Source organism: Ammodytes marinus (genome assembly GCF_949987685.1).
Source record: "Ammodytes marinus genome assembly, chromosome: 19".
Classification (NCBI taxonomy): domain Eukaryota; kingdom Metazoa; phylum Chordata; class Actinopteri; order Uranoscopiformes; family Ammodytidae; genus Ammodytes; species Ammodytes marinus.
Genome location: NC_137223.1, coordinates 13,590,524 through 13,618,344, shown reverse-complemented (window position 1 = coordinate 13,618,344; position 27,821 = coordinate 13,590,524). Strand labels below are relative to the sequence as shown.

Here is a 27,821-nt window from a genome sequence, read left to right as displayed (position 1 = left end):
TACAAAAATGTGGCATCATCACATGACTTTCTCTCCTGCCACCATGAGGTTTTAGTTAAGATAAATAAAAAAAAAAGCTGCTGCTGATGAAGAATGCTTAGTAATGGTTAAAACATCGCTAGTTGACCCTTAACTGACAAATGAGAACCACAGGATTACCGATTTTCAGAGTTTTATTTTAGCATCATGACAGTTGTGGCTGATATCACCACTAAAATCTAAAATGAAGAGTAGTGGAATGAATCGAGTCGATACAATCATGAAATTTGAAATTCTTTCTGAAAAAGCAATGCTGATGATGAATGCACTTTAGAGTAATTTGGCACCTATACATTTATCAACACGCTGGAACTTGGGGGGGGGGGGGTGTGGGGGTACAAATAAATGGTAGTGTCAACATCGCTCTATTGTGAAATACAACAGGAGAAGCACAGCAGTGAAAGAACATTGACATTGAGAACAATTTGTTTACAGTTGTGGCTACCAGTTAATAGTAAAGCTGTTGATAGGTTGGCAAGGTTGGCATCGATTTACATTGAGAAGCTTTAAAAACATGCCGACAGATGCCGACAGCAATACAAATGGAATGAAATGTCTTATAAAACGGAGGGAGGATATGTTCATTTTGTTGCTTGCTCTTCACAAACTTTGTTCATTCCAGCAAACGTGATCACATTAGCCACTTCACCAGAGCGCCTTTTCAACTAAATCCTCTGAGATGATTGGCACAATGTACATACAAATTACAATGAACTGAAGCCCCAAAGAATGCCCCCCAACAACGCAATGACCCATTCAAAAAGAACAGGATGCAAGATTTTGTAAACACCATTTCCATTTAGACTAATTTACTCCCCTTATTACTCCCCTTTACAGATGTAAACAATGATAAATGTTAGTTCATTTAAAATGTGTGTTCTATACAGCTTAGAATACATTGATCTATTTGATTACAATAAGCTATTGATGATAAAAAGATATTAGTAAATGTTCAGAATACTTAATTGCATGTACATAATATAAAAAGTGACATTGTCTTAATTTGTTATGTTTTTGTGCAAAATGCTTTAGTAAACTATAATTTGGCATTTATGAGAAACCTTGAAACATAGATGGAATTACAGAGCCCCTCAGGAGGGGGAAAGGAAATCTCCATACAACTTTAAAAAGACATGCTCAAGCTTTCCACTCAAACATTCATCTCCACCTGTAATACTGTGCAAAAACCATGGGTTCGGCAAGTGCAAGCAGCTCGGCCGAATCAACCTTCCATTTAAGTTCTGCAAGATTCTAGGTGACACCGGCTGACGCAAAACGTTTATTCCATATTCTCAATGTCTTGAAAAAAAGTCAAATTAAGGCATCAGACTATTTGTGAAGGCAGGATGAGTGACTGTGCCACAAACTTAAGCTTAAAAACACCACTGCTATCTCACAAAGATATTTACTGACTTGGCACATGCGCAACCTAACCATATAAAAAAAACATGACATTTTGGTATATAGCCGAGCTAAACATTGATCAGCCATATAAGTAAGCAGTTGCTCTGAATAGTTTACAGTTTTAATTTCAAGACATTCACTGGACTCTGCAGCATTTCTGAAAAAAAAAGAACACCACTTCCAGATCTGCTGTATTATCACTAGTGCCAGGTCTACTAAAGATTTGGCTCTCTGGTCTCCGGGAAGGAACATGCAACTGCTGAGGGAAGAATCCAGGATCTAGCAGGTGTTCATGTTGTTTTAAAATATATTAATTTACTTTGTACCTCAGGAATTTAACTGCATTATAGAACTTCACGTATATTGTTGACCAGGGAGTAGTCCATGTGAATGGAACCCGAAGATGGAGAGCATCCCAATTTGAGTACCTGTAGCCGTACATGCTATTTTCTGTATGTTGCCACAAGTTTGATAACACAGGAGATACAGTTTCGATTGAATATGATGATTGAAACTTAAAAATACAAGGCAAGCTGAGAGCTTTTTACAGTCTAAAGAGAGAGAAGACTGTCAAAAGATTAAACAAGAGCTTAAGGCAGCGATTTCTCCAGGAAGAAGCTACAATCTTGCAGAACTGGACACGTGTGTGTGGTCCACTCAACTCGGCTCAGCTCGGCTTGAAATCTGTGTCGTCCCATTGGTTGACAGTGGAATGAAGAGGGGAGCGGGGGGCCAATCAGCGGTCACAGGTCATCGTCCCCGATTCCCTCGAAAGCATAGTTGCCATGGAAATCGTTGCCGCTGATATCATTGGCTGAGTTGGAGGCGCTTATCCCTCGGAGGGACACCGAGCTCAGCTTGGTCTAAATGGAATCATCGATAGCATTTTGTCAACGCCCAACTGACATATTGATACATTATTCGAACCCCATCTTTCACATATTCCATTTTTGAAACACCATACCTCACAATAGTAAATGTTTAAAGTCCAACATATACTCACTGAGAGTTTGACGATTTGTTCACGGTTCGGGTCAGGGGAGTCCTGCAGCCAAAACAGGCACACAAAAAAAGGTTAAATTATACTGTGTCTGAAATCTACAAAATCAATTCAAAACCAAATTCCAAACTTAAAGCTACTACGAGTAACATTGCACGTTGCCGTCACCTTTGGACAAAAGCGGTAGTATTTTTACGACGCCAGCTGTCGTGAAGCTGTTTTCTAGCTTGTGCCGGGTGTGCAAGATTCAAATGATCAGGAAGCAATATAGTGCATGTCCGTGTGTTAAAAGTGTGAGGGCACCGGACTCTTTTCGGCTCTGTGAGAGTGGTTAGTGACACAGCATCAACTAATGCCAGTAAGTGCTACACACACCTGATTGCAATGACTTGATGCAGTGTCACCTCTCACGGAGCTGAAAGATTCCGTGTCCTCACACAAAGCGAATGAACGAGAGACGGCAGTTAGTATGGATCACAATGAGGTTATGTGTTATGTTGTTGTAAATAATGACTATTTCAGATGAATAATGGTTATCTGATGATGCTGGTGAGGCAAAGTAAACTTTGTTTTAGTAGGCTTTTTGCTGCGCCACACTGAAATCTGCGACCAATATGGATATGTGACCATAGAGCATGCACGCGTGAACCGAAAATCGGACTGGGTGTGCGACCAGACTAAACGCAGTAATAAAAACTATATAAAAACGTCTTTCTTTGCACTGATGGTCTTGTTTGCTGTTAAAGGTAATTTATGATTATGAGAGGAAACATGAGGCTGTTTAAAAGACATTTAAATGTTACTCAGAGCTGCTTTAAGGTGTGCTATCCCATTTCTCACCAGTAGAGGGGGAGATTTCACAGCTTGCTGACTGTCTGGTCGGTGAATGGAGCCGTTTTGTCGTTTCCTCAGCATCTAAAAAGGTGACACATGACAAGCAGAAGATGTGAAGAACACAATAAATGGTATCAAAAAATCAATCCTTCAATTTGTGTTTTCTTTGCATTAACATTTGTTCCCAGTGCAACCCAATGACATATTAGCTCCATAATCACCAAAAGAAAAAGAAAAACAAGTTAATAACCTCTACTTATATCAGTATGAAAATCTTATGAAGCATTGGATTTTTTTTTAACACAAACCTTTTTTATGCTGCCGCCTGACTTCTTCACCATTAATTCGTCCACCATAGACTGAAGGCAGATACTCATCATGATAGCCTGAAATCACACACTGATAGTCAAGAAAACGGGGTAAACACCATTCAATATTGTTTTTTTTAAACAGCGTTTCTGCAAGTAGTTGGAGTGAAGAGCTTTTGCAGGGACAAGATGCTTTACCCGTTATAATCACAGCAATTGCTTAAAAAGGTGATTTTTAATCATCATCACAAATCAAGACAAATTTACTTCGAGGCACCTGGAACCAAACGTAAGACTAGCATGTGTTTGTTACAAAAACTGTGGGCCTTGCTGCTGTAAACAACAACAGTTAATCAGTAACTTTTCAGGTAGCTTTCTAACTTTAAACAGTGTTCCAGGGATCCCATTTTAACTGTGAGGCAAACTTGTTTATTAAGCTATGAGAATATACCTTAGAAAATGTTCAATTCTCTGACACACCCAAAGTTACATTGTGCACCTTTAATGCTCTCTGCCCCCACATTGACCCTGTGTCCCTTTGTTACCTGTTGACTGGTGATGGTGACCCACTGGAGGCGGTCCTTGCTCATCAGATACTCAAAGGCCAGCTCCAGCTTGACATCACTTTTGGACGAGCTGCAGGGATTGGTGGTACCATTAGCGACCGGGACTTGCTGCAGAAGTCGGGACGGAAACATGGAGATTATCATCTTCAATCTAACCGTACAACACACCACACGTACCGTTACGTTCAACCACTACTGATTGATCTTTACTCTATTGTGGACTTTTTCCCTCTCTCAGAATTCCAAGTTGTGTTTTGTCTTGTTGTGTTTTGAGGGGTCTGAACCAGATTTCCATATTAACCCAACCAACATCCAACTGGAATTCTTAAGTCGAGGAGCAGCTTGCTATTCAACTCTATGACCAGAGGGGGTCATGTAAGCAGCAGAAAAGCATTTCCTATCCTGGCATTCGTGAGCTGCTGCATCACCAACGGCAGGCAGCCGAATCTCAAGAAGACACATGCTAATATAACACAAGGTGCAAAGAAGAGGAAATGTGTGCGAATACAGAATTTTCAAATGCCTTCGAGAAATACGTGACGCTGACAGACACACATTCAGCTCTCCTGAAAGACTATACTAGCCTTCATTCCTCATTAATAGAGCCAGTGCTCTTCTCTGGGACTATGGGCCAGGAACTAGCTGCACCTCCCTGGCTAACCACACACACACACACACACAGATAACACAAAGAGGAAATTCAGAAAAAAAAAGTCTTACACACATGCTTACTGTTTATACATGTTCTTCCGCATTGCAATTCAAAAATAAGACTACGAGGGGGGTTGCAGCGTTGCCAGGAAGGAGATGTTTTGAAGTTTGTTGGAAAGGAAAGGGCTCATTAAAATGACTTTGACCTCCGAGGAAAAGCTCAGGAATGAACAACCATGCTGGACAGTGTTTTGGGGGCTCAGTCTGTGATTGAGACAAGCCAAGAGATGCATTTTAAATTTTAGCCGTGTTGCCATGTGTCCAGGTCTGATGTGGAGATTCACTTTGAGAATCGCAAAAACTTCTGTGATTCAAAAAATGTGTGCGCTGCTCGAAACAGTAACACAATTTAAGATTAAACTGTTTCCCCCCCCTCCATGTCCATTTAAATGAGGTATTGCGTCTGTATCTTCATCTTTGAAAATGCTATCTGAAAGAATGTGGGTAGAGCTGTGTATGTAATCTTTTCTCAGCAATTCACAAGTGAAAATAGATGGTCGAGCCCTCTCTTTTCAAAAAGACGAAAGCTTAAAATAATGCAGCCACAAAGCAGTACATACAAACTGTGTTTGCATGTATGCTGATTGTGAGGAGTTTTTTTTTTTTTTTTTCATTCTTCTGACAACGATTTTGTTGTGGATTTCTTGCCAGCTATAGTTTCAAATGAACTAAAATGCCGCCGCAATCAGGGAGTTAAATTTAGCCTGTCAATTTGTCAAAGGACCTCGGGTTACTCCAGTGATTTAGTATGGCACTTCCACAAAGTTGTGGGACTCATTAGAGAAGAATCAAAACAAAAAGTTCTGACACACATAATTACGCCCACATGCTGCTATTTGTTTGTTTATGTTTTTCCGGATGAAATTTGAAATTCGACCAAGCGCTGAGTCAAGATATACCGCAGTGTCCTTAACCGACTTAAAAGAACTCATCCAGAACTACAAGATATGTTATAGTGCCATTTTTATACAGACAGAGTAGCACTCGCCATGAATAAAAGACTTGAAATCTAGGTCTAAAATTGGTGGAATGTACCTTTAAAAGTAATTTATTCAATGTTGTTTTTTTTCCATTTGTTTTTCATCTTAACAGTTTGATAGGAACATTGTTTTGCTTGTGTCTCCTGCCTGCAACGTTTCCTTTAAAAGAATGAAAAAATAGGAAAATATGTTCTGTTCCTTCTTTTCCCCTCTGGCAACATACTGTAATGATTAATTACCGTCAATCCAAATGACTGTAAGCAGGCGCAATCAATCAATCTTGGTCTGCTGCTGACAGATGACAGCATCTTAAGTTTGCTGAAGAATGCAGTTACTAGGAGACAGAGGCCTCATGTGTCAAACATGAAACCTTCACCACACCTTTTGCTCTGTCTTTCATTTCTTTAAAAGTCCATTCATTTCTCTCTATGTAAGTGGAGCTGTTTGCACTGTACTCTGTGGATTGTATACAGAGCAGGCGCTGTAGTAGCATCTTCTAACTGCATGTCTCCAAATTCCCTTCTCACCAATAGACAATTATCAGTTTGAATAAACAGATGCTGGTGTGTGTGTGTGAGGCTGATGGATCAATACAGCACTATCCTTGTGTGGGTTGCTTCTTCGTGTAATTGGACTCATGGAGACGAATGGCTTGGAGGTCAGCACTTTCAGCGAGCGGGAGGTGTAAAGAAACTAATGCTTGGCAGACGTTTGTTTTCTGGTGCAGCGGTGAGAGGGGGGTTTGTTGTACACAAGAGCCAATTGTTGTTGTTGTGTTTTGAGCTGCTGCATCTCCACGCTGCCAGCTCAGTCTAATAAGATGGAGGGATTCCAATTTATTATTGTTTCAGGGCTACAGAGAGACACAGCCATGCTTGAAGGTGAATTCACTCATTCTTCATCCCTCACGCCCAAACACAGAGACACTTGTGATTCTACTCATTCAAATCTATGTGTTTCTGTGCCACTGTTTTCCTTTTTTCGATGCTAGAAGTGTTGATTGGTGGTGGAATAACGGTAACTTAAAAAATAAAAACACTCACAGAAGACGTGACTCGCCAACACCTCATGCGCGTGACCTTAAAGCTTCCTTCCTTCATCTGCTCGTTGGGCAGCTTGACGTGGAAGTTGAGCTCGTTGTTTCCGGCACTGACTATCACCTGGCAGCCTTTCTCGGGGAAGTCGGTGATGCAAGGGTCAAACTTGATATAGCCGTAATACTTGAGGGTCTGACCTAGGTGGATGAACTGGTGGGGTGGAGAAAAAGCATGACATTTTTCTAAAACATTTGTCTTTGCCTTATCCATGGAGAATTAAAAAAAAAAATCTCTACTGCATTGGTGTTATTAAAAATTCATATCATGGGGGAAAACTATGTTAATAGCGTCACAGAATGCACTAGAGGCAGTACTATCTGCGATGCCCTTGCTTACTTACTTCTTTCTTGGAGCCTTTCTCCTGTAGTGATTTCAGCTGCCTGTGTTGGTCCTTGTTGACCAGTATCCAGCCCCGCTCAATGTCAGCCACTGTCTGGTGAAGCAAAAGATAAAAAAAATGAAATAAAAGTTCTTTCTGCACAGACGCCAAAATGAGGCAGTTCCTTTGTGTTTGGTACATGTGAGTGAAAATCACAGCCCTTAAGCCTTTCATGTAAACAGTGCGGGTCAGCAAAGAATTACAGAGAAACATGCACATGCTTTGAAAACACTATTTAGCTTTCTTTGAGTCCTTTTTTTCATACCCTGTTACACAGAAGCTACACTCAGCAGTTCCTGTTTTTAATCTCCATTGCAGCCAAAAAAAAATGCTTGATATAAAACATCACTGTTGTCGCTGCAAAATTGAATCTGCTACTAATGGGATCACAGAGGAACAGGAGTCAAGGTGTGGCAAAGTCAAAACAATCCGACATCACTTTTCCGATAATGGAAGAAACCCAGGGGATGGACAAAGGCATTTGGAGGCCCAACGCAGTGCGTAATCTAGTTTTGTTGATTCGAGGCACCAGGGGGGTATATTACGAAACAAACTCAACAGAGCCCGGCTCTCTTTTCTTGATCTGGTTCAACATGACACATACCCTCGCTCAGAGCTAAGCGGTATCACGAAGGAAGTTATCAACCTCTTATGTTGAACGAGGGTTTCGGCTTCAGGCTCTGTGCGCGTCCCCATGAAAGGGGGCGTTTGACCCGTCATTTGACTCTGTATCCGCACAAAATGGAATGATCTTGTGCCGCTAACTTTACACAAACGGACTGATTGTGAGCAGCTGAGTAAAACAAAAGTGTGTCGCCAACTTCATTCAAGAGGAAGAGTTTGTCAGTCTGAATTATTACAGCAGAAATCAGAGAGCCGAAAAAAACTCTTACTGCAAATAGGCTAAGGAGAGTGGAATGCTGCCAGCATGGACATGATTTATTTATCTTGCCGATCGTTCTCGCAGTGCGTAACGTGACATTATAAAAGAATGAAACGTTGAACTCGGATTTAAACACTATAACATTTAGCCTAATATATATAGGCTACTTTGCTATATTTTTAGCACTACGCCTATAGTCCCACACTTAAGAATGTAATTTGAGTCTGACACTGTCCCCAAATGAATAGCCTATGGAAAATCACTTTAGTTTTGGTCCACATCATAATGATTTAGACTATTAGCCTTTTATTTGAATCTTACAAATACCAATAGGCCTACATTAAAAAACATGTAGTCTGTATTTTCCGGACAAATATGAATCTACTGTGAGAAGCTTAACCTGCGAGTCTGCAGCGATGTCCGAACTGTGACAGCTGTCACCTGTCACGTCCCAACTGTAATCGCTACTGATGAAAAGAAAGAAACCTACAGTGAAATAATGTTGCAAACTGTGATTTTATAGAACACTTTATTAAGAGCCAGTGTGTGTAGATCGCCAGGTAAAACCATTTGAGATGAGAGCAGAGTAGCGCTGCATACAGTAGGTCTAGGCCATTTAACATTTTCTGCATCAATAACTGTATGCATGTGGCAAAAAGCCGCAGCGCGATGTTACAGTTCACTCTGCTGTAAGCCTTATGTCACGGCTTCGTTTCGTTCATTAACTTACTGATCAATAAGTTTACTGATTTAACCAGTTTACTCAGTAAGAAGTATCGCTCAGACAATATAGTCAGGTCCGCGGGATTTCAAAATGTGTAGTTTCCTTAAATGGCAGCGCTCTAAGAGCCGAATTTAAGCTCAAACTCTGAAACAAAAACTGGTCTGAGCAGGTTAGCCCTGCAGCCTCTGTTACCACGGTGATCTAGCCAGGTAAAAAGAGAGCCACCTTTCGTGATACTGAAAACTCTGGCTTTAGACTCAACAGACCTCGCTCAGCCCTTAATCTCGCTTCGTAGTATACCCCTCAGGTGAGCTCAATAAAACACAGCAGACGCAGGAGGTAAACAGACACAACCATGTCTGAGTTGGATTTACTGTTTGGCTCCACATCTCAATGTGAATTTAACTAAAAAGGTTTATTTAGGATCACTCTTGCAGCTATAAATAAAACTACAGTTTAAGCATTTTATGTACTGCCAATACTGAGATTTGATTTATAAAAATTAGACCTCTTACCTGGGCATATAGTAAATTCAGGCCCACTCTGTTGTCCATGACGTCACTATCGTACGCCATGTCCCAGTAGCTGCAGAAAGAAAAACAAGCACAGTCAGTCTTCTGTCAGTCAAGTATATCCAAACACTGATAAGGATTAACAAAGTGGCTTTGTTACAATTTGTTTGAGATTTAGAAAGCCCCGAGCACACATTTGGCACAAAGTATCTATAATCTCTTATGACTGTCTGCATACAAAGCAACACTACGGAACATCGCTGTCCAGTAAAAACAACGCAACTAAAAAAACTAACAACTTTTCAAGAGTTGAAAGAAAACGGTTTGTTTCCATCGTTGAGAAAATGCACTTTGAGTTTAAATGGTTTACTTACTTTAAGAAGTATTATTATGGTCTCAACTCAGGAAAGAAAAGTTCAGTTAAGCTGTTAAAATAGAAATCAACAAATAAGGAGATACATAGTTTTTATTTCTTTGGACAATAGGGATAGGATCCCAAAGCTGTCCGGAAACTGGCCACTGGACAATCCGCTTTGATACAGTGATGGTAAATATAGACCTGAATGGACACTTTGTCAAATCTGTGAAATGAGAGAGACTGGGTGTCGACGAGACAGCAGTGTAAGCATTCATCCAGGGTTATTTCCTGTAGAGGTTGAAGGACAGCTGGTGTGCTGAATGTGAGTGAGAAGGTACAGCATTACTAAAGGCAATGCTGGAAGCTGTATTGGAGGCTAGTAATGATACCTCTGGGGCATAGAGATCTGTTGGATGCCAGGGGCATATATTTAACGGCATAGTCAACTCAAAGTGAAAGATATTTCACTTCCAATGTGTTCATCTTTAAGCCCCTGGATGTGAACTGTCTTTATTTAACCAACTCTGGTTTGGTACCTGGTTTTCTTCCACTATTGCTCAAATCTCAGGTATCGCAACGCTTCACTACAGGTGTGAAATTCAACATGTTGTAATTATGGAGAAGTTGTTCAAGCAGATGTGAAGCCGGTGCCAGGCCACATCAGAAATTCAAGGCATGTAACCAGGGAGAGGAATATATTAAGAGACAGAGAGAGGAGGGGAGGAGGAGGAATAAGCAAGTACAAGTTGTGGAATCAATAGGAGGGTGGGTGGGTGAGTGGGTGAGTGAGTGAGTGAGTGAGTGAGTGAGTGAGTGAGTGAGTGAGTGAGTGAGTGAGTGAGTGAGTGAGTGAGTGAGTGAGTGAGATGAGTTCTTTTATTTTGCTGTTGCAGTTCAAATAAAAAGTGCACTGAAAGCCCCTGTAGAGAAATACGGTCTTTAGAATTCTCCTAATGCATATACAGACAGAAAATGTCTATTATTAGCCACACTCCTGCATTTAAAAAAAATATACAGTATAAGTGCATGTTGCCGCTGACCTGCAAAAAAAAAACTAACAGTTTTCATATTCCTATTCAATTTCATAAATGCTTTGGGGGATAGGGTTGACATTATGAAAACTCAATGTTTTCACTGGACAGAGGCAGAGTTTGCTCCATTTTTAGCACACATATTTTTTAAGACATAAAATGAGCTTTTTTTCCCATTCATTCTGACCTGGTCCTCCCCTGGATCGCATACACTGGGGGGTCTGTTTTTCCTCCACCTCCACTTGTTAGTTCTACATTCATTCTTCCCGTGGCTGCTCTACACTCCACAGAGAAACTAGGTCAGGAGGACTAAGACTTTCCTTGAGGCAGAAAGAAAAGTAAACATCCTGTGTACCGCAAGTCAACGGGAGGCAGGGTGACGAAAGAACAGGCACACAAGGAAGCAGAAAAATGTTCTGTGGAAATGGGGAGCAGTCGCTCACTTCAGGCTTGACCGGGGGACGGGGGAATAAATCAGTTTTTTTTCCAGGCATGAAATATGTTTGCGTGGCCCACCCAGGAAGACTATGTGACATGGAGCTCTTGGTGACGGATGCTCATTTCCCTGCAAAAAAGCAGCCCTGACCTCCATCCATTTTTAATCAATGACTTTAGACTGTTTTTAAATAAGATAAATTAACCATTTTTTTCTGTGAAGCCAAAGGGAATAGTAAACCCCCCGTCAGCTCCGCCACTGGAGGGGCAGTTCAGTTACTGTTTTATTCTGAGGTTTTGTTGTCATGTATCCTCGCATTTTAGTTTGAAACATTCACACTTTTTTGGTGGAGCCACCCACCCTCCTCCTCCTCCTCCTCTTCCTCCTCCTCACTGCAGCGCCAGCCGCCTTCAAATAAAATCCCTACCTGTGAAAAACACCGAGTGTAAACACTTCCAGCACAACAGTCCTCAAGAAATACAGACCTTTTTCATTACAATATTCAAATGTTCAGATTTCAGCTGAAAGAGCAATATTTTAACAGAGACTTGGTTGGTTGGTTAAATTTTCATGGGAATTAATTGAGGCCGTTCCTTTTTCTTCAAGCTTGCTTTACGTCAAGTCTTTTAACAGAACATATTAGCTGTTGAAAATAAATATTGTTTAGAGACGACCTAAATGACGTGTCTAATTACAGGGAGTTGGTTCCCAGTGATTCGTCATTCATAGCTGAAGATGCTACAAACAGCAGAAGGGACGTATAAAGTAGGGCTGAACAACACAACCTTAAATCAGTATCAAGATAAAAGTCATCATATCTACATAACATATGTTCTTTTTCATGTTGACTCAGTTCTGATTCATGTTTAAAATTACACCATGACCAGTTAAAGATACTGGGCTGATATCAGTTTGTTGAAAAGTCTGCTGAGCTGTTGTAAGTATTGTCAGTTAAAATGGACAGTATTGTAACATTTGCAATATTTGGTTTAATAAAAGTAATTTGATCATGTCCATTTCTTTCCCGACACCGAAATCCTGTCAATGTCTAAACCTTGGCGTGGTGGCAACCAAACGCACCACCTGTCTAGTCCCGATTACTACTGTGCTCGACAAAAACACAAGACTCGGGTCTGTTTTACAAATGAACTGCCACTTTGCAGAAGACGTGAAGTCGGATAAGCGGCCCGTGGTTAGGCTAACCGTTGCTCTGACACATTAGGGAAACAAGTGCATCGCTGCAGATAAGGAATGAAAAGGAGCAACACCAAGAATGAGAGAAGGAAACAAAAGTGCATTAGTGGTTGACTGAATGAAATGACACCAAGTGCAGGCAGTGCCCAAAAACCCGGCCTGCTTCTTTACAGGGCTAGATGAATCACAGCTATGATTACATGTGGGGGAGAGCACTTTGAGAAGGACGTGATGAATGAAATGGCATGATGATACGAGCAGGTGGCAGGTACCTTTTCCGTAGGAGTATGTGAAATTCAGAGCTCTGCAAGCTGGTAATGGATACATAAGGCAGCTCAAACTCCTGCAGCTTCCTCACGACTTGGAGAGAGACATAGAAAAACAGAGAGAGAGAGAGTGAGTAAGGAACAAGCACAGGTCCAGTTCAGTCCCAGGGACATGATGCTAACACACAATGAGGGATGGGAGAACTCCATGCGGACACAACCCAGCAGGGTAAAACTTTCTGTGAGGGATTTGCGTGCAAGTATTAAAATTTGAAACAAGATGATGGGCCTCTTTGTGTGTGTGTCTGTCCGTCTGTCTGTCTGTCTGTCCGTCTGTCTGTCTGTTTGTCCCTAATCCACAGCCGTTACACTGGGGTCGGTTCACTAACGACAATGAAGCAGATCCCAGGTGCTCGCTGCTGCTACTGTTTTGCCATTAGGTTTGTAAAAGTATGTTCACTCCTTTAGAGTGACATATGCTGTGCACAGAAGAAGGCCTACATGCATGTGTGTTAATTTAATACTAGAAAAAAATAAACTACAAAGTGAATGCATAAAATGTTTTCGAGCATTCTTAGGGGCCACTCACACTAGGGCCGCCGCCCCGTACCCAAGCTCATTTGCATACTAAAGTCTAGAACGTTTGGCTAGTGTGACCACGCCATCCGTATTCCAGCACGGAACAGCCCCTTGGCCACGGCACACTTGGGAGAGGTGTGCCGTGGCCAAAGTACAGATGCTAATGAGATGACAAGCGCACAAGCAAGCGCACAGGCGGCGTTCCTGACGTGAATTTATTAAGGATGCATAGTCCGTTAACGTCCGCTGCCTTACTAGTCGGCACCAGAATTGCTCACCACTTGGACTTGTAGCTACATAAAATGTGTGAGAATTAACGTGTGTGTAGGCCTAGGCGTGGGCTAATAAAAGAGGGAGAGCTAATTAGGTGAGCGCAGAAAGCAAAGCAAAAAGGTTTTCGTGTTTACTCGCGTTCGTCGGATGATTTTTTTTCTTTTTCCTCCCTTCAGCTGTCGCATGGCGGTTGAGACGAACCCAAAACAACAGCGGGAGTCCGCGGCCCGGTGATAAGGAAACAGTAGCCTACACTAAGGTTTAACAATAAACTTTATAAAGACACTTAAAAAAACGATCTCTGCCCATAGCCTACAAAAAGTTCTGACTTGGATTACTTGATAGAGCGATCGATGTGTATAAAACCATCCGGTACGTATGGTCTGATGACGGGCCGTTATATTAATAATAAACAGCGTGCTGCACGAATATGAGACTGTCCACCGCGACCTATTACGTCAAGGCCACATTTTAAAAAAACAATAGCTTAAGGATTCTCGTTGCTCTAATGTGGAAGTGGAATATATGATGCAAATTGGGCCGGATGAAAATATTCACAAACAGTCGTATAGCCTAAGTAGACTACGCTCCAAATCCTAAACGCGCACGGTGACGTAGGCAAGGTGCAATCGTGCCCAGGCCACGAGCAGTGTGACCACGGGCCAGCGGGGGGAGGGGGGGAATCGTGCTGAATCTTCCTGCAGCACAGAACAGGCAAACTTGCCTAGTGTGACATAAATGTTACATAAAACATAAAATGCACGCTATTTCAAACCACATACTGGTTGACTTTTTGTCTTTGCACATTTAGCAGCAAATATTGATTCACGCGCAGACTTCTGGGGGACTTGCCGCCTGTCAGGGAGGAATTGAATTCTTCTCGCTATCCAGTTATGTCAACACTACCACCACTTCTGTTTGATCTGAGGCCTGCTGCGCCAGATTTATTTTAGTAGTCGAGTCATATTTAACACATGGCCCCTTCTCTTTCATACTACGCTGACTCTAACATTTACAATTGTGCCAAGAATATATACAACATGCCTGCAATATTTACACATTCCTTTTGAGTTCACCTGGCACCACTCTTTAAGGACTGGCTGGAATGGATTTGGCGTGAGGTGTGGTGTGTGGGCATTTGGCAGGCGGGAAGACTAGAGAAGAGAAGCTTTGGGTTTAGGGGGTGGGGTCCAACAGGGATGTGGTGTAATGGGAAATAAAGGGATTTGGAAACTGAAATATTCTTGGGAGGACAACCTTTACGCATGTGCCACTGTGGTAATCCTTGTGACATTTTTGTCTCATGTTATTTCATATTTGAGCACTTTTATTCCAGGCACAAACACGCCCAGTGCATACAGGAAATGGGGTGGGGTGGGTGGGACAGACAGGTGTCAGATTTTTTAAGAGCATACACCACAACTACAAAGTTATCCTGTGCACAGAGCTGGGTGTGCAAAGCTCACTGCTCTCTAAACGCTGCACAAGTGTTCTGCAAGGACCCACAGAGGCCGGCCTTCACTGAGCCTCTGAGGACAACATAAATGAATTATGCATTTGAGCTCCAGTAGGAGATACAGTAGGAAGTCAAATACTCTCATTGCATGCACTATTTATTTTTTTAATGAAACTAAAGTGCATCTGCAAAGACTGAGACGGATTAACTGAGCTAATGGACTACCAGAGCTAACTGCATGCTTCGTTGTGGGAAATCTAAAAGTAAACCAAAATCCAAAAGCATGACATTAAAGTACATCATTCCCTTTGGTTTGGTAAGCCAGGATGTTCCCATTCCCTTGATGCAACATAACAAGCGTCGCAACTTCTAATTCCAACGGCTAGTTTCTGTCCTTTTTATGTTTGGTAAGAATGATTTGTCCTCTAAGTTCTGTGGGATTTGTGTGTTTTCTGAGAAAAGTCCTTGGCTGGGCTGATAAGGTTGTTTAAATTTACATTATTTCTTTTATCAAGTAAAGCACCAAGTGTGCTTTTATTTTGCCTCAATAAACAAAACTGGTTATCTGATGGTTTGCAGCTGTAGTGTTTGAAGAAAAATACATTCCAGGGGGCCTCGAAATAATCAGCTGTATTGAATTATATATTGATGTACTTAAGCTTGCATTACTTTTCTCTCTCTCTACCATTTCTATGAACCAATAACCAATCATATAAATGGGAGATTATACATTGTATTAAAATACCAGGGGGATCACAGCAGTGTTCATTCTTTACATTGTTCTTGATTCTTTTGGGATTTTTTCTGTTGAGAGACTTACATGTTAAACCTCCATCCACCCCCTCACGGACGAGGAAGAGGCTGAAGTATCCCACTAGGTCATCTGGAAGGTCAAGCTTTGTTGCAACAGCCTGTGGAGAGATGAAGAGAAGAAGAGATTTACTCAAGTCTTAGGTTGCGTTCCGAATCGCATACTTTCTACTATATAGTATGTAGAAAAAAGATTTAGGATGTCCCGATTCTTGTGGCCAGATTTAGGATGGTTAGAAGTACCCGGATGTCATACTTCATGCGGCCAAGATTGTTAGTGTTGAAAAGTGCATCCTATTTGGGCAATTCTGACCCACAATCCAGTGCGCACGTGAAGTGACGTAACATCGACGAAGCCTCCATATGAAAACAAACGGGGATGCGACATGCGATATGAAAGCAAGAGGCAAGATCAAGGCGCAATGTTATGATGACATAAGAGAGAAAAGTATGTCCCAATAGTATGCCTACTGCATCCTAACTAGATTATTTTTATCGTCGGATGTAGTATGTAGAATATAAAAAAGAAAGAGTATGCGATTCGGAACGCAACCATCGTTTACCAGAAACCAAGATGAGCGTGTTTGAAGACTGACAGGATTAGAAATAACTGATCAGGATAAGGTAGATAAGTATATTACTAAAGATAGGGATATCCAGTAGACAGAAAACTGCGATAAAGCAAGTCATTCTTTTCCGTCTCAAATATAAAAGCAACTTTTAAATGACAGATTTGAAATGGAGGATGATTTGGCAGGTACTGTGTTGCATCCTTCAGTATGATTAATATCAACTCCTTTTAATTCAAAAGAGATGAAAGCGCTTCGGTTGGCAGACTATACCAAACTAACATTTTGGAATGATAAAACACAAACTCGACTGACTTTCCTTGGTTAAGTGTGTTGATGTTTGGTTGTGAAATCAGCATTGTTTTGCAGATCTGTCCAGTGCTACCATAACGCTTCTCAGACCTGCATTTTTAAGTCCTGCCCTTTAACTGCAAAAGCACACAAATGCTACAATGTGAGTGCAATTCCTGAAGACAAAAAAAATTGTCATTCCTGGTCACACGAATTGCTAAGCAAACGCATGCTCAAACACGAACACAGCCTTGTTCTGACTGAGGTATAGTACTCACTTTGAGAGCTCTCTAACCAGCATTATTCAAGGCAAGGAGCCAAAGGACATTATTATGATGACACAAATACTGTGATGAGTTCTTTATTCTGTGTGTGTTTATGTGCCATGAGGTGAAGTGAATGAGCTTAATAAAAAAAAAAGTTTGGTCACTAGCAGTCTCCTACCTGACCTATAAATGAAAACACATGCTTAATTATTTTCCCATAAAGCCCTCTGATCTTTGCTTTGGGGGAAGAGTGTATATAATGTAAATTAATGTGGGTTACTATTGGTGGTGCCTGTAAAATTGAGAGATTCTAAAGCAATATTGCCAGCTCCAAGGATATTATATTATCAACATATGTTGATTCAACATAATTATATTACCTCTATGCACTAAAGAGAGAGTTACTAAATCTCAACATATTGCAAGTGGTGTACCATCAATCAGTGGACTGAAACATTCAGCACCCTGGCCAGAACACATCTCACAATGTGTCAATTTGTATAATCAAATGTGTGAGTAAAAGTCTCTATAAATTATATACTGGTTGTGTTTATGCACTCTTTTTTATTAAATATATCTACTTTATTTATAGATTTCTTATGAACATACATACTGAAAAAACACTGAAAAATGGAATAGAAAAAACAACAAACTATACAGGTTTCTATGTAAAATATCAAACTGAAAATAAAAGTTATTTGAGGTGTCAAGTAGGTCCCTTCAGAACTGAGATATAGTCAAGGAAAGGAAGCCACATTTGTTTAAATCTGCTTTCTCGGAAATCTCGTATCTAATTTTCTCAATATATAAAAGTACTGGATATCTATGAGCCAGATGTCAAAACAGGGGGCCATCTCTTTGTTTCAAACCTCAAAAATATTTTTCTTTTTTGCGATCACCATCCCATACTGGATGGACGAGCTTTGTGTTTATGCACTCTATGAAGGAGCAGTACACTCCAGCGCTTACCTCGAGGACGTCCTCTGTCTGATCTGAGGTCAGGATGTTGACTGTAACCTTCTGACCGTTGGAGAGGCAGATGTCTAGAGAGACTTCTTCTGTGGGAATCTGCTGCGTCTCCTGTGGGAACCACACAAAACACAACAAAACAGGCTGGTCCATCAGCTTTCATTGGCTTGGTGTTTAGAATGCAATGTGTCAACAACAAAATCACACCTAAGTCACACGGGGAAACAACAGAGGAAGTTAATTTCCCAGTGGAAATAAAAACAAACTAAAAAATATGAACTACAATTTCCATAGTTGCAGCAGTTAAAAAAAAAAAAAAAAAAAAAAAAAAAAAAAGGGCTTTAAAAATCACACCAGGGAAAATAAAATGGAATGGAATTCCTCTGGCACTACGATCCAATGAATCTACTTTGACACTAAAAAAAGATTCTCTGAGTGGAGCTGCATCGATCCTCTGGGCGAGATTGGACTAAAAATTGTTTTCACCGAAAGTCAATTTTTCCATGATAACATCCTGATAATATATTACTATGACATGCCCCCACCCCCTTGTTTTGAAGGCAAAACCAATCATAAATCACTAGACAAGAAAAAGTGCTGCATGGAAATATGAAATATGAATTAAATGTCTATTCCTTCACATAAGAGATAGCCATAATAAAACGCTAGCCATGTGCAATTACCCGTATATTCTGCTCCTTGAAGAACCCGGGATTGGAGCTAATTTATTAATCCATTAATAATTGGATTCATCGAGTCAGTCAAAATGAGGAAACCATTATCAAAATCGTTGCATATTCATTTTCTGTCAACCAATTAATTTTATAATTGACAAACTGTTTCAGTGCGAGTCTCATTCATTTATTTCAACGCTCTCTGCTCACACAACAAATTAAGGAAACAAACAAAAAAACAGACACAATCTATGAAAATAAAGAAAAATATAAAAATAAACTGCCAAAACCTGTGGATATTTTAAATATCTAAATAAAAACCTTCTGAGGTTATTTTGATGACATTTTTTCATTTAACCTTTATTTATACAGGTTATCTCATTTAGAGACAGGGTGTCATTCTCAAAAGAGACCTATTAAGTATGGAATAATAAGTATGGAATCCTGAACTGGATAACCCTGACTTCTCCTACTGTCTCTCACCACATCTGCTAAACCCTCTGTGATTTCCCATGCTCCCTCAGCAGGGGGGGGGGAGGAGGGGAGGAGGGGGGCTGCTCTGTGCGTACGGCCCTGACACTAAAGGTGCAGATGACATGACAACGCCGGGTGGTAACTCATCTCCTATTCTGCACCTGCTGTCCCTTTGCAGTGCACAAGACACTGCTGTAGGGGGGAGGGGAGAGAGAGAAACGCAGGAGAGGAAGACAGAGGAGGGGAAGCAGAACGGCTGTGTGACGTGGCTGCCGACGGATGAATCTGTCCGTGAAGGTTATAGGATTTACAGCCTTCCCCGAACGCAAACGCTAGGCCGCAGCTTGAACGATGACGAATCCACCTGGCTACCTGGTCTGAATAAGTCATTGTCTCGGCCAAGATAAGAGTGCAATGCATGCTACTCCACTCCACCACACTGCCAAAAGTAATTACTAACCATGCAGTAGTTACTGCCCCCAGCGCAACAGAAAACATGCAGGTACTAATGCAGGTACAACAAATAGGAAAAATGATCTACCAACCTGCTGTGCTTTCCTTAAGAAGCTGTTGAACATCTCACTGGCTCCAAGTAAGGGATCCTGACGCACTGTGAACAAGAAAGAAACCGAAATGTTTACATGAATACAGTCTAAGTCATGTTTCCCTTTTACAGTCAAATGGAAGAGCAGGGGAAGTCAATAAACTTATGTGTTTTGGTAACTCAGCGATTATTAGTCAACAGTCTTTTACTGGATGGTATGTCAACACAAACCTTCCCAATTCGTCTAGTTCCTCCCCTTACCATGCAATGTAATAGTGTTCCTATGATAGGGCTTTGACCTGCGATAACTTCAAATAAAAAAAAATGGCACATCATGAAAGGAGGCCTTTAAGAAACGTAAAAAACGCATTGACTTTTTATCTGGCATATGCTCGATTAGCTTCAAATGATTACACACCAGTTTTATCATAATGCTGGCCCCAGTTTTGGTAAATATCAGACAAGATTAACAACCTCTTGCTCATATCTTCGGTTTTCAATTGAGGCATTCTTCCGTTGCAGAGCAGTGTATTTAATTAACTGCGAAAAAGAAAGTGTCTCTCTCTATTGTCCTAATGCAGCGTTGTCCAACCCCTTGACAAAATGTCAAAAGTTCTGCGCCATCTGTGTCAGAGCAGATTGCGTTTGTGGCAGCTCATTTTCCATAACTATGTAGAAAAAGTCATGATGTAACCAAAGTGAACTTGTAGCCAAGAACACCCTGTGCACGTATGCTCCCAGACTATGAGCAAATACACACTTGAACAACGCTTCCTTGTTCAGCTGTAACTGCCAGGGCTTGAGAGGTTTAAAACAAACCCTCTGCGACGCTGCCAGTTCCACTTATTTATGTGTGTTTTGCAAAGAAAAGTTCACCCTTGACCTGTTTACAAAATTTGGGCAATATGCTGAAAACCTCCCAGACTGCGCTGTGAAGCTCCCAACCTGGTTCTTGAAAAATGTTAGGTGAAGAAAAAGGAAAGGTTTAGCGACGGCATGTTTATGAAAAAATAAAAAATAAATCAGTGTGACTCTGCTGCTGTAAACAACGAAGAAGTAGGAACTATTCTTCATAGCATTCAGTTTTTTTGTGTGTATATAGAGTAGGCACACCATCACTAAACCCTCTACGGTCGGAAATCGTGACTAGAGATTTTTCATCAGGTGTGTCAGCACAACTGGGTCTAGTGAGGCTTCCTTGGCTCAGTGTCCCAGCTCACTCCCTGCTCCGATCCTCACAGCTCTTTAGCGAAAGACTTTTATGCTTTTAAGTGGCTGTGGCTCCCAGCAGACACAAAAGCAAATTCATTCTTGTGGACTGTAGGGGAGAAAACACATATTTGAAGCAAATTGTGTTTTCTGCAGCAACATTTCACTGCTTCAAAAAGACAAAGTCTGCCTCAGTGTGTTGGAAAGGCTGCTGTTATTCCCCTTTCAAAGCATAAAAGAAAAACTCCCCAAAGCTTAAAAAGGAGAAAGATAATAGTCATGGATGTGAGTGCGGAAATTCTAAAAAATGGTACCTGACAAAAACATCCACACTGTAGCTGAAATTTGAAATTCACCCAGCAATGAAGTGAAACGCAATACAAGCCATCTGTGAAAAGTCCATTCGGCATGAATAACTTACCAGCCTGCATGTATTTCTCCAGCTGTTCTCGTCTCTGCTCGACCTCAGCAGGAGTCAGTGTGAAGATCTTCTTTGGAGGGAAAACAGGCACCATGTTGCTGCCATACTCTTTCTTTATCTGTTGGTACAAAACACCAGCTGTGAAGGTGAGGTTGCATGATAGCCGACTGTACATCATCCAGTATGTCTCTTCTCTTGAGGAATTTGAGAAAAGTTAGATGGTCGAGTAAAAAAATTATGTTAATTCAAATTTAGAACATCTGTGAAACCAGATGTAGAAGTTCAGATGCCTAAAGCAATTAACTCCAGAGCTGAGTAGCAGCCTCGTAAATGAAAGAGTTCTAGGTTTCATTTTTTTTCTGAGAGGTACGTTCATGCCGTACTTTGAGATGAATCACAGGTTTATTTTAAGCCCCTGCTTCAACGACTCCATTGGTGGAGTTTCCGTGCATAACACACACAGAGAAACATCTGGAACCCTGAATGTCTAGTCATTCCAAGTTTACTTTGTCTTCCAGCTTCTTGACTCATTTCTTTCCATTATTTCTCCTCCGAGGGCTGGTGGCTTTGAACCGTGGAAGTCTTAAGCTAAGCTCTCGCAGAGCTAAAAGCAATCAGACATTCTAATGATTCTAATGTGCTTTCATTCTAACCTGTTTGTTGCTGCAGGCGAAGGATGTACATCACACTCATCTTTAGGAATTCACAGACACATTTCTTTCTCATTATGAAAGACTCAGGCTCTGCACATATGGCGTGATGGAGGTTGGCCTCAGAGGGAAGGAGAGGGAGATTGAGGGATGAGGTGATTTTCACCTCCACGCTCACGCTGCCCTTTGGTATTTGCTCTACATCGGAGCCAGTGCTGCTCACACATACAAAGCAGCTCTCATAGCCTCAAAAGGTTACACTTGCATCAGTCCGCAAGATCTGAAATAAATATGAGCTCATGCATTTTCTTCCCTGTTTTCAGGGTTGGCTGTGTAGACATAATCTGGATCTAGCAGGAGCATAATCTTGTAACAAACCCTCACAAAAGAGAAAACAAGAGGAACAATTAACGTTCAGATTTTCTCTGCAATAACAGGGTAGAGTGTGTGCCCCGCAATCACCGCAGTGTTTTGGGGTCATGCGTACGCTACGAGAAGCCCTGAGGGGTTGGTTCTTAAAGATTCAAGTGTGTCTTACCCACACCCTGTTGCCAGGCAACAGCTACCGTCAGGCTGGAACACACAGATTTGAGGACGGAGATAGCAAAAGTTCGGCCCTTGCTTGCTTATTTATTAATGTGTGCAAACAGGAGACCGGCCACTTATGGAAGCCTGCTATATAGCTTGGTGTACATTCTATAGCACAAAAAACTCAAAACAGTCTACTAAAAAAAAAATCAGACAACGCATCTATAATGCATTTCCCAAGGAAAATGTATGTTGTTAACCACTTTCAATTTGTCAGGTCATTTTCATCCACAGCTCTACAGAAAAACAAGTCGATGCTGAATACGCTAATTGCCAGATAACGGCTCTAAGAAATAGCTGTTAAAAGCTTCACTGAGGCACAGAGCAGTAAATGCTCAGGACATGGCAACTCAACACTTTCCGACAACATTTCTTTTTCAGATTAAGTTTCTTTTCCCAGCAGGTGAAGTGAGAGAAAGGCCAAGAACATTCCTTCCACGTCGCCCACCCCCTCCAGCCTCCTCCACAATCCCGCTATTTACACGCATTGGTTTACACTCTGGGAGGGATAGCAGCGCAAGACTTCAAACCACCATGGTGGTAGTGATTCAAAGTGACGGGGAGGACCGATGAATCGATTGTACCACACAAAGACCAAGGAAAGGTCACACTGGGTTGATGTGGTGGCATTTAAACAGCGTTCAGCCAGCTGACAGCAATGGAGGTATTCTGACCAATGAAAACGTACCTGTTCGTGGAGGCCAAGAAGTTGACTGTAGCGTACCCGACAGTGCAGCACGCCATTGACGTGAATGTTGTAGGCCTGTGGGGAAGAGCAAATTCAAATGTGAGGAGAAGGACTGTGTAAATATAGAGATGGTGACCTATAGTGACAGACAGTGTTTACATCCTGAAGTGTGAACCGGACTGATTTCCAAAAGTAGAAAAACAAAAGCTGTTACATGCTTTTAAATCACAACAGACTCTACTCTTGCATTATGCAGAGGGTTAAAAAAAAAATCAGTAAATGAAGAATCCCATGAGGATTTTTCAAAATTATTTCTCGGAAACCTGTTTGTGAGCCATCACTGGATACTCCTCCACAAAAAACAAATCCATTTTGAGTTTTGAACAATCCAAATATCTACTTTCCATCATTTTTAGAGCCAGTCTCAGAAAGTAAAATCTATTTTTCATGTCAGACTCATTAAGCGTCGGGAATGATACCAAACCACAAGAATAAAAACAAAATACTTTAGTTGTGCCTTCGGGCAAAATTAGAAGAAAAAAAAATCTTTTAAGTTTGGTTAAAAACACAGGCTTGCTTACAGAATAGCACTGTTGAACTGTGAAAGAATGTCATGTTTTTCACAAGATACCACAATTCTGTTTAACCACCAGTCAAGCCTGCCACTTTAAACACTAAAGCTGTCTTCATTTTTAGAGAGAATGCCTCAAAAACATGACACAGAAACTTTTCCACCACAGAATCTGTTGATGATCCCTCGGGGCCAAAAACTGCTAAAGATTTGATTCATATTGTGATTTAAACAATTTGAAGTTGCTGTCCTTTCTCATAAAAAAAGAAAATCTATATATGAAGATGATAGATCACCTTTCCTTACAACGCTCGTCACAAGTACCCTATCTCTGGACATTTTTTAATGGGGGGGAAAAAATTTAAATGGCCTAGAACAGTTCTACCACCTCTGAAGAAACTTAAAATATATTGCTTATTTTTTACGTCAATTCTTGTACCTTCACTATGCTAAGAAATGTCAGCTTCCCCTGGGCGGTGCTCAGCTGGGGCTGTGGATGACAGGAAGTGTGCGCCCATTTGGGTGTCAAAGAAAAAATGGTCAGCGTTTCAATTCCCTTCCCCTTCTTGCTAAATGATTATTTATAGTCAACATTGTGGGTTATCTGTCCAAAAAAATCAATAGTTTGAAGACTCCCGACCACACTATTGCACATGCTGTTGCTGACCTACACTACCGATCAATAAGAACACCAACCAATACTTGTATTTGGAGGAAGGCCAAAACATGAACTAAAAAGAGAAAGAGTGTGTGTGTGCGTGTGTGTAGGCAGTAGTACAGACAGGAAGGAGGAATGAGTACGCAAAATGTCTTGGCAAAGAAAATTACCCTCACTGTTTTTTGTGAACAGTAAGCGGTTTAATTCGGGGACATTTCAAAAGGTGGAATTCCTTTGAATATAGCCACTGATTTATTGCTATTTTAAATACCCCTTTATTTCTTTTTTATCTCAGTCAGGTATTTGCTGTATCGACTCAATGAAGATCCGACTGGGATTCAAAACTATAATTGAAATGTTTTTGACCCGATGTAAATCCAACCGGGGGGAAAAACATTGTCTACTTAAATACATTTGTTTTTCAATTTAAAAAATGTAATTGGCTATCTTTAATGAAATGCTGCACCTGCTTGTGATATGCACATTTATGCTTTCATTCACATATTACGTAAGTGTAGAATGAGGAATTCTCAAAAGGAAGTTGCACATTTGATCACATTTTAAGAATCCTCTTTTTGTATCTACGTTTGTACAACTTATATATGGCTTTATAAACTTTGAAGAGATGAACTTGCTAATATCTAATCCCCTAACCTGTTCCTTGTCCAAAGTAAATGAGTCACCATGAATAACAGAAGCCCAAAAGATTACACACACACACACAACACACACACACACACACGAGGAATATACAAGTCGACCAGACATGAGGAAGTGTGATTTGTCTGTGCTTGTACAGGAAGAATCATGCTATATATATAAAAAAAAAAACTGTGGCCCCTTGTTATTGTTAAAAAGCTCTGTGCAAACTCAGCAGATTCTGTGGCCTACTGGTTCCAAGGTACACAGCCCATCTCTTCGCATTGTAATCAAGCAAAGTCCCTTCCTGTGGGCTGGTCACAGGAAGGTCACAATGACAGGTCACAGGACTGCCAGCTGAGAGGCAGAAACCTGTCGCTTTAAAGCTGCTAGCACTGCAGAACGGGCAAAAAAACAACGTGTCAGAGATGGCACCTGAAACGCTCAACTTAGACACGTGTTGACTTTAAAAACAGTCGGTAAAGCGTTTGTAGAATATTGTGGATGGAAAACTACATTAAATGGCATGACATTAAAATCAAATCCCTGCTAATGTAATACTGTATTCACTGCTTCTACAGAAAAAGGTTATTACCTAGTCTGTATCCAAAGGTAATTTTGGACTTCTTGAGGCAGCAGGTACACTGAACTCACTGACATTTGAATATGAACAAGCTTATTCAATTCTAAACATGTGTTTTTCTCCTCTTTTGAAGCATAGGGGAGTCACGATGGAAAATAGTCACAGGTGTGCGACATTGAGAACAGCCGGTGTGATGTCACATGGAAATCATATGTTGCAGACGTTATTTCAAAGCATCTGGTGAATGTGAGAGTAACTGCATTCCTCCAGAAATCTGATTCTTAATCCGTTTGCAATGAAAAAATAAAATAAAAATGTAATCCCGTAATTGAACGGGAAATAAAGTTGAACCCAAGCTGTTGCCTAGCATTGTAACAGCTTGCGTTCATGGTCATGTTTTTATGAACACGCATTCATACCAATGCCACTGCTCACAGCAAATTATATTTTATCATTGTAAAGCACTTGTATGAAAGGTGGTATACAAATCAAGTTTATTGTGTTATTATAGTATTATGCTATTATCTAACTTATAGAGCAACGATTGTGTACGTCTATGATGCATCACTATGGCAGAGCTGTCTTTGACCAAACTACGCAATGGAAATTCATGGTGCATAAGAAACTTTTTGCTTTTAATAGACAATGCGAAAAACAGAAAATAAAAATAAACACAGTTAAGCTATGGGAACCTGCTGTATGAAAATCAAGTAAGAGGATGGCTACACAAATGATTGCTTCTCTTCATTTGCTGTCAAAGACACTATATTTTGTTAATTGGGAGGACTTGACTCAATAGCTAAAACAAACAAGGCTGACTGTAGGCTGTTTGCCTATAAATAGCAAGGTAACATTGTGATACCATGGTGGCAGACTTCACATCTCAGAAAGGAATTGAAGTGCTGCTGACTCAAAGCTTTTAAAAAAAAGAGCACATGTTGTTGCCTGAGGTAAGGAACCACAACTGGGCCACAACCATAAGCCACTACTCAAGTCTCTTCAGGTGCTTTTGACAGCAAATGACAACATGCCAAAGTGGTGCCAACTTAAGACAATGCAACATTTTGAGGTGACATTACAACATCTAGCCTGATGGTTCATTGCCACACATAATGTTGAGTCATGATTACATTTCTCTCAATAGCCTTGTCTTAGCAGGATGTATTGAAGGTTAAAAAAACACTTTGACTCAACTTCCTTATGTTTTAATTATCTAATTACATTTCCATCACCCCTGTAGACAGTTTCCCTATGAAACACGAATACTGGACATGAGAAAAAATAAGTGAGTGTATGGCTTCATGCTTTTCTTATTGCACGAGGCATTGTATTTGCCCTATGGCAATTCATCACTGCTCATGCAAATCAGATCATTTACCAGCGTAGACCTTAGGGAACATGTTGAGTGAAAAGAAAACAAATACACAGAGACAATGACCTGACTCACCACATAGGTTGATCCATTTTCTCCAGAGCGGACCTCCGTTTCGGGTATGGAGAAATGCATTTTTTGTTAGTTTGACAATGTCTGCTGCTTAGATGCAAGCCAGCACAGCTTTCGATGGAGAAGACACTAGAGTTTTTTCCCCCCAACAAAGTCCACTGCAGTGACTGTCGGCGGTGACTACAGAGGAGCAGCAGCAGAAGGAGGAGGCTCTCACAAGGTTCATCCACTGGTTTGTGGGGTCCTCCCGACGACTTTTTGATCCGGGCCAACAACTCACGCACCAGCTAACATTGGCGTCAAACTTCTCCCACGTCGGTGTCAAACTTTTCTAACCGCCGAGCCCGCAGCAGCAGCAGCAGCCATGTTGCAAGTGTTAACTAATTACACCTTCACTACTGGCGTTAAAATGTCCTTTTTTTAACACTTTTGTGATAACTTAAAGCCACCTACTGTCGAGGACGAGTTTCAAAGTACGCAGGTAACTGCTCCTCCGCGTAACCCGATGAAGTTCCAGGAGAAAAGGTGCAGTTGGTTCCTGCGAACAACACAGCGTCGCAGAGCTGTTGGTCAAAAAGCCCTTACGAGAGGGGAGACAGTTGCACTTGTTGTGGTGTTGCTTGTTAGTTTCCCCCTCCCTCGCGCCTTTATTTGTTGAAGATACAATTTGTACGGCGGAGAGTCATGGATAAAAAATGTGGTAGAAACGGCAGAGAAGGAACAAGTACCAGAGACGTCAAAGC

General features: G+C 41.1%; 1 protein-coding gene across 1 annotated transcript; it reads right to left on the bottom strand.

Annotated features, from left to right (window-relative positions):
- Nucleotides 1-201: 201 nt before the first annotated feature.
- On the bottom strand, nucleotides 202-27,821 carry snx17 (sorting nexin 17). Its single transcript, XM_080047366.1, has 15 exons — nucleotides 27,082-27,821; nucleotides 23,184-23,258; nucleotides 21,258-21,375; nucleotides 19,629-19,693; nucleotides 17,936-18,046; nucleotides 15,851-15,941; nucleotides 12,729-12,816; nucleotides 9,441-9,510; nucleotides 7,280-7,372; nucleotides 6,886-7,089; nucleotides 4,131-4,259; nucleotides 3,586-3,663; nucleotides 3,284-3,358; nucleotides 2,447-2,488; nucleotides 202-2,306 (listed from the first exon to the last, which is right to left on the bottom strand). The coding sequence occupies exons 1-15, from the start codon at nucleotides 27,139-27,141 to the stop codon at nucleotides 2,187-2,189; spliced, it is 1,419 nt and encodes a 472-aa protein (XP_079903492.1). The 5' UTR covers nucleotides 27,142-27,821; the 3' UTR covers nucleotides 202-2,186.

Coding starts and splice junctions, on each gene's coding strand:
- snx17 (XM_080047366.1), bottom strand. CDS start 27,141: ATGCATTTCTCCATACCCGAAACGGAGGTCCGCTCTGGAGAAAATGGA. Junction 3,664..4,130: donor TCACCATCACCAGTCAACAG/GTAACAAAGGGA, acceptor GTGTGATTTCAG/GCTATCATGATGAGTATCTG. Junction 2,489..3,283: donor TGAAATCTCCCCCTCTACTG/GTGAGAAATGGG, acceptor TTTTGGCTGCAG/GACTCCCCTGACCCGAACCG.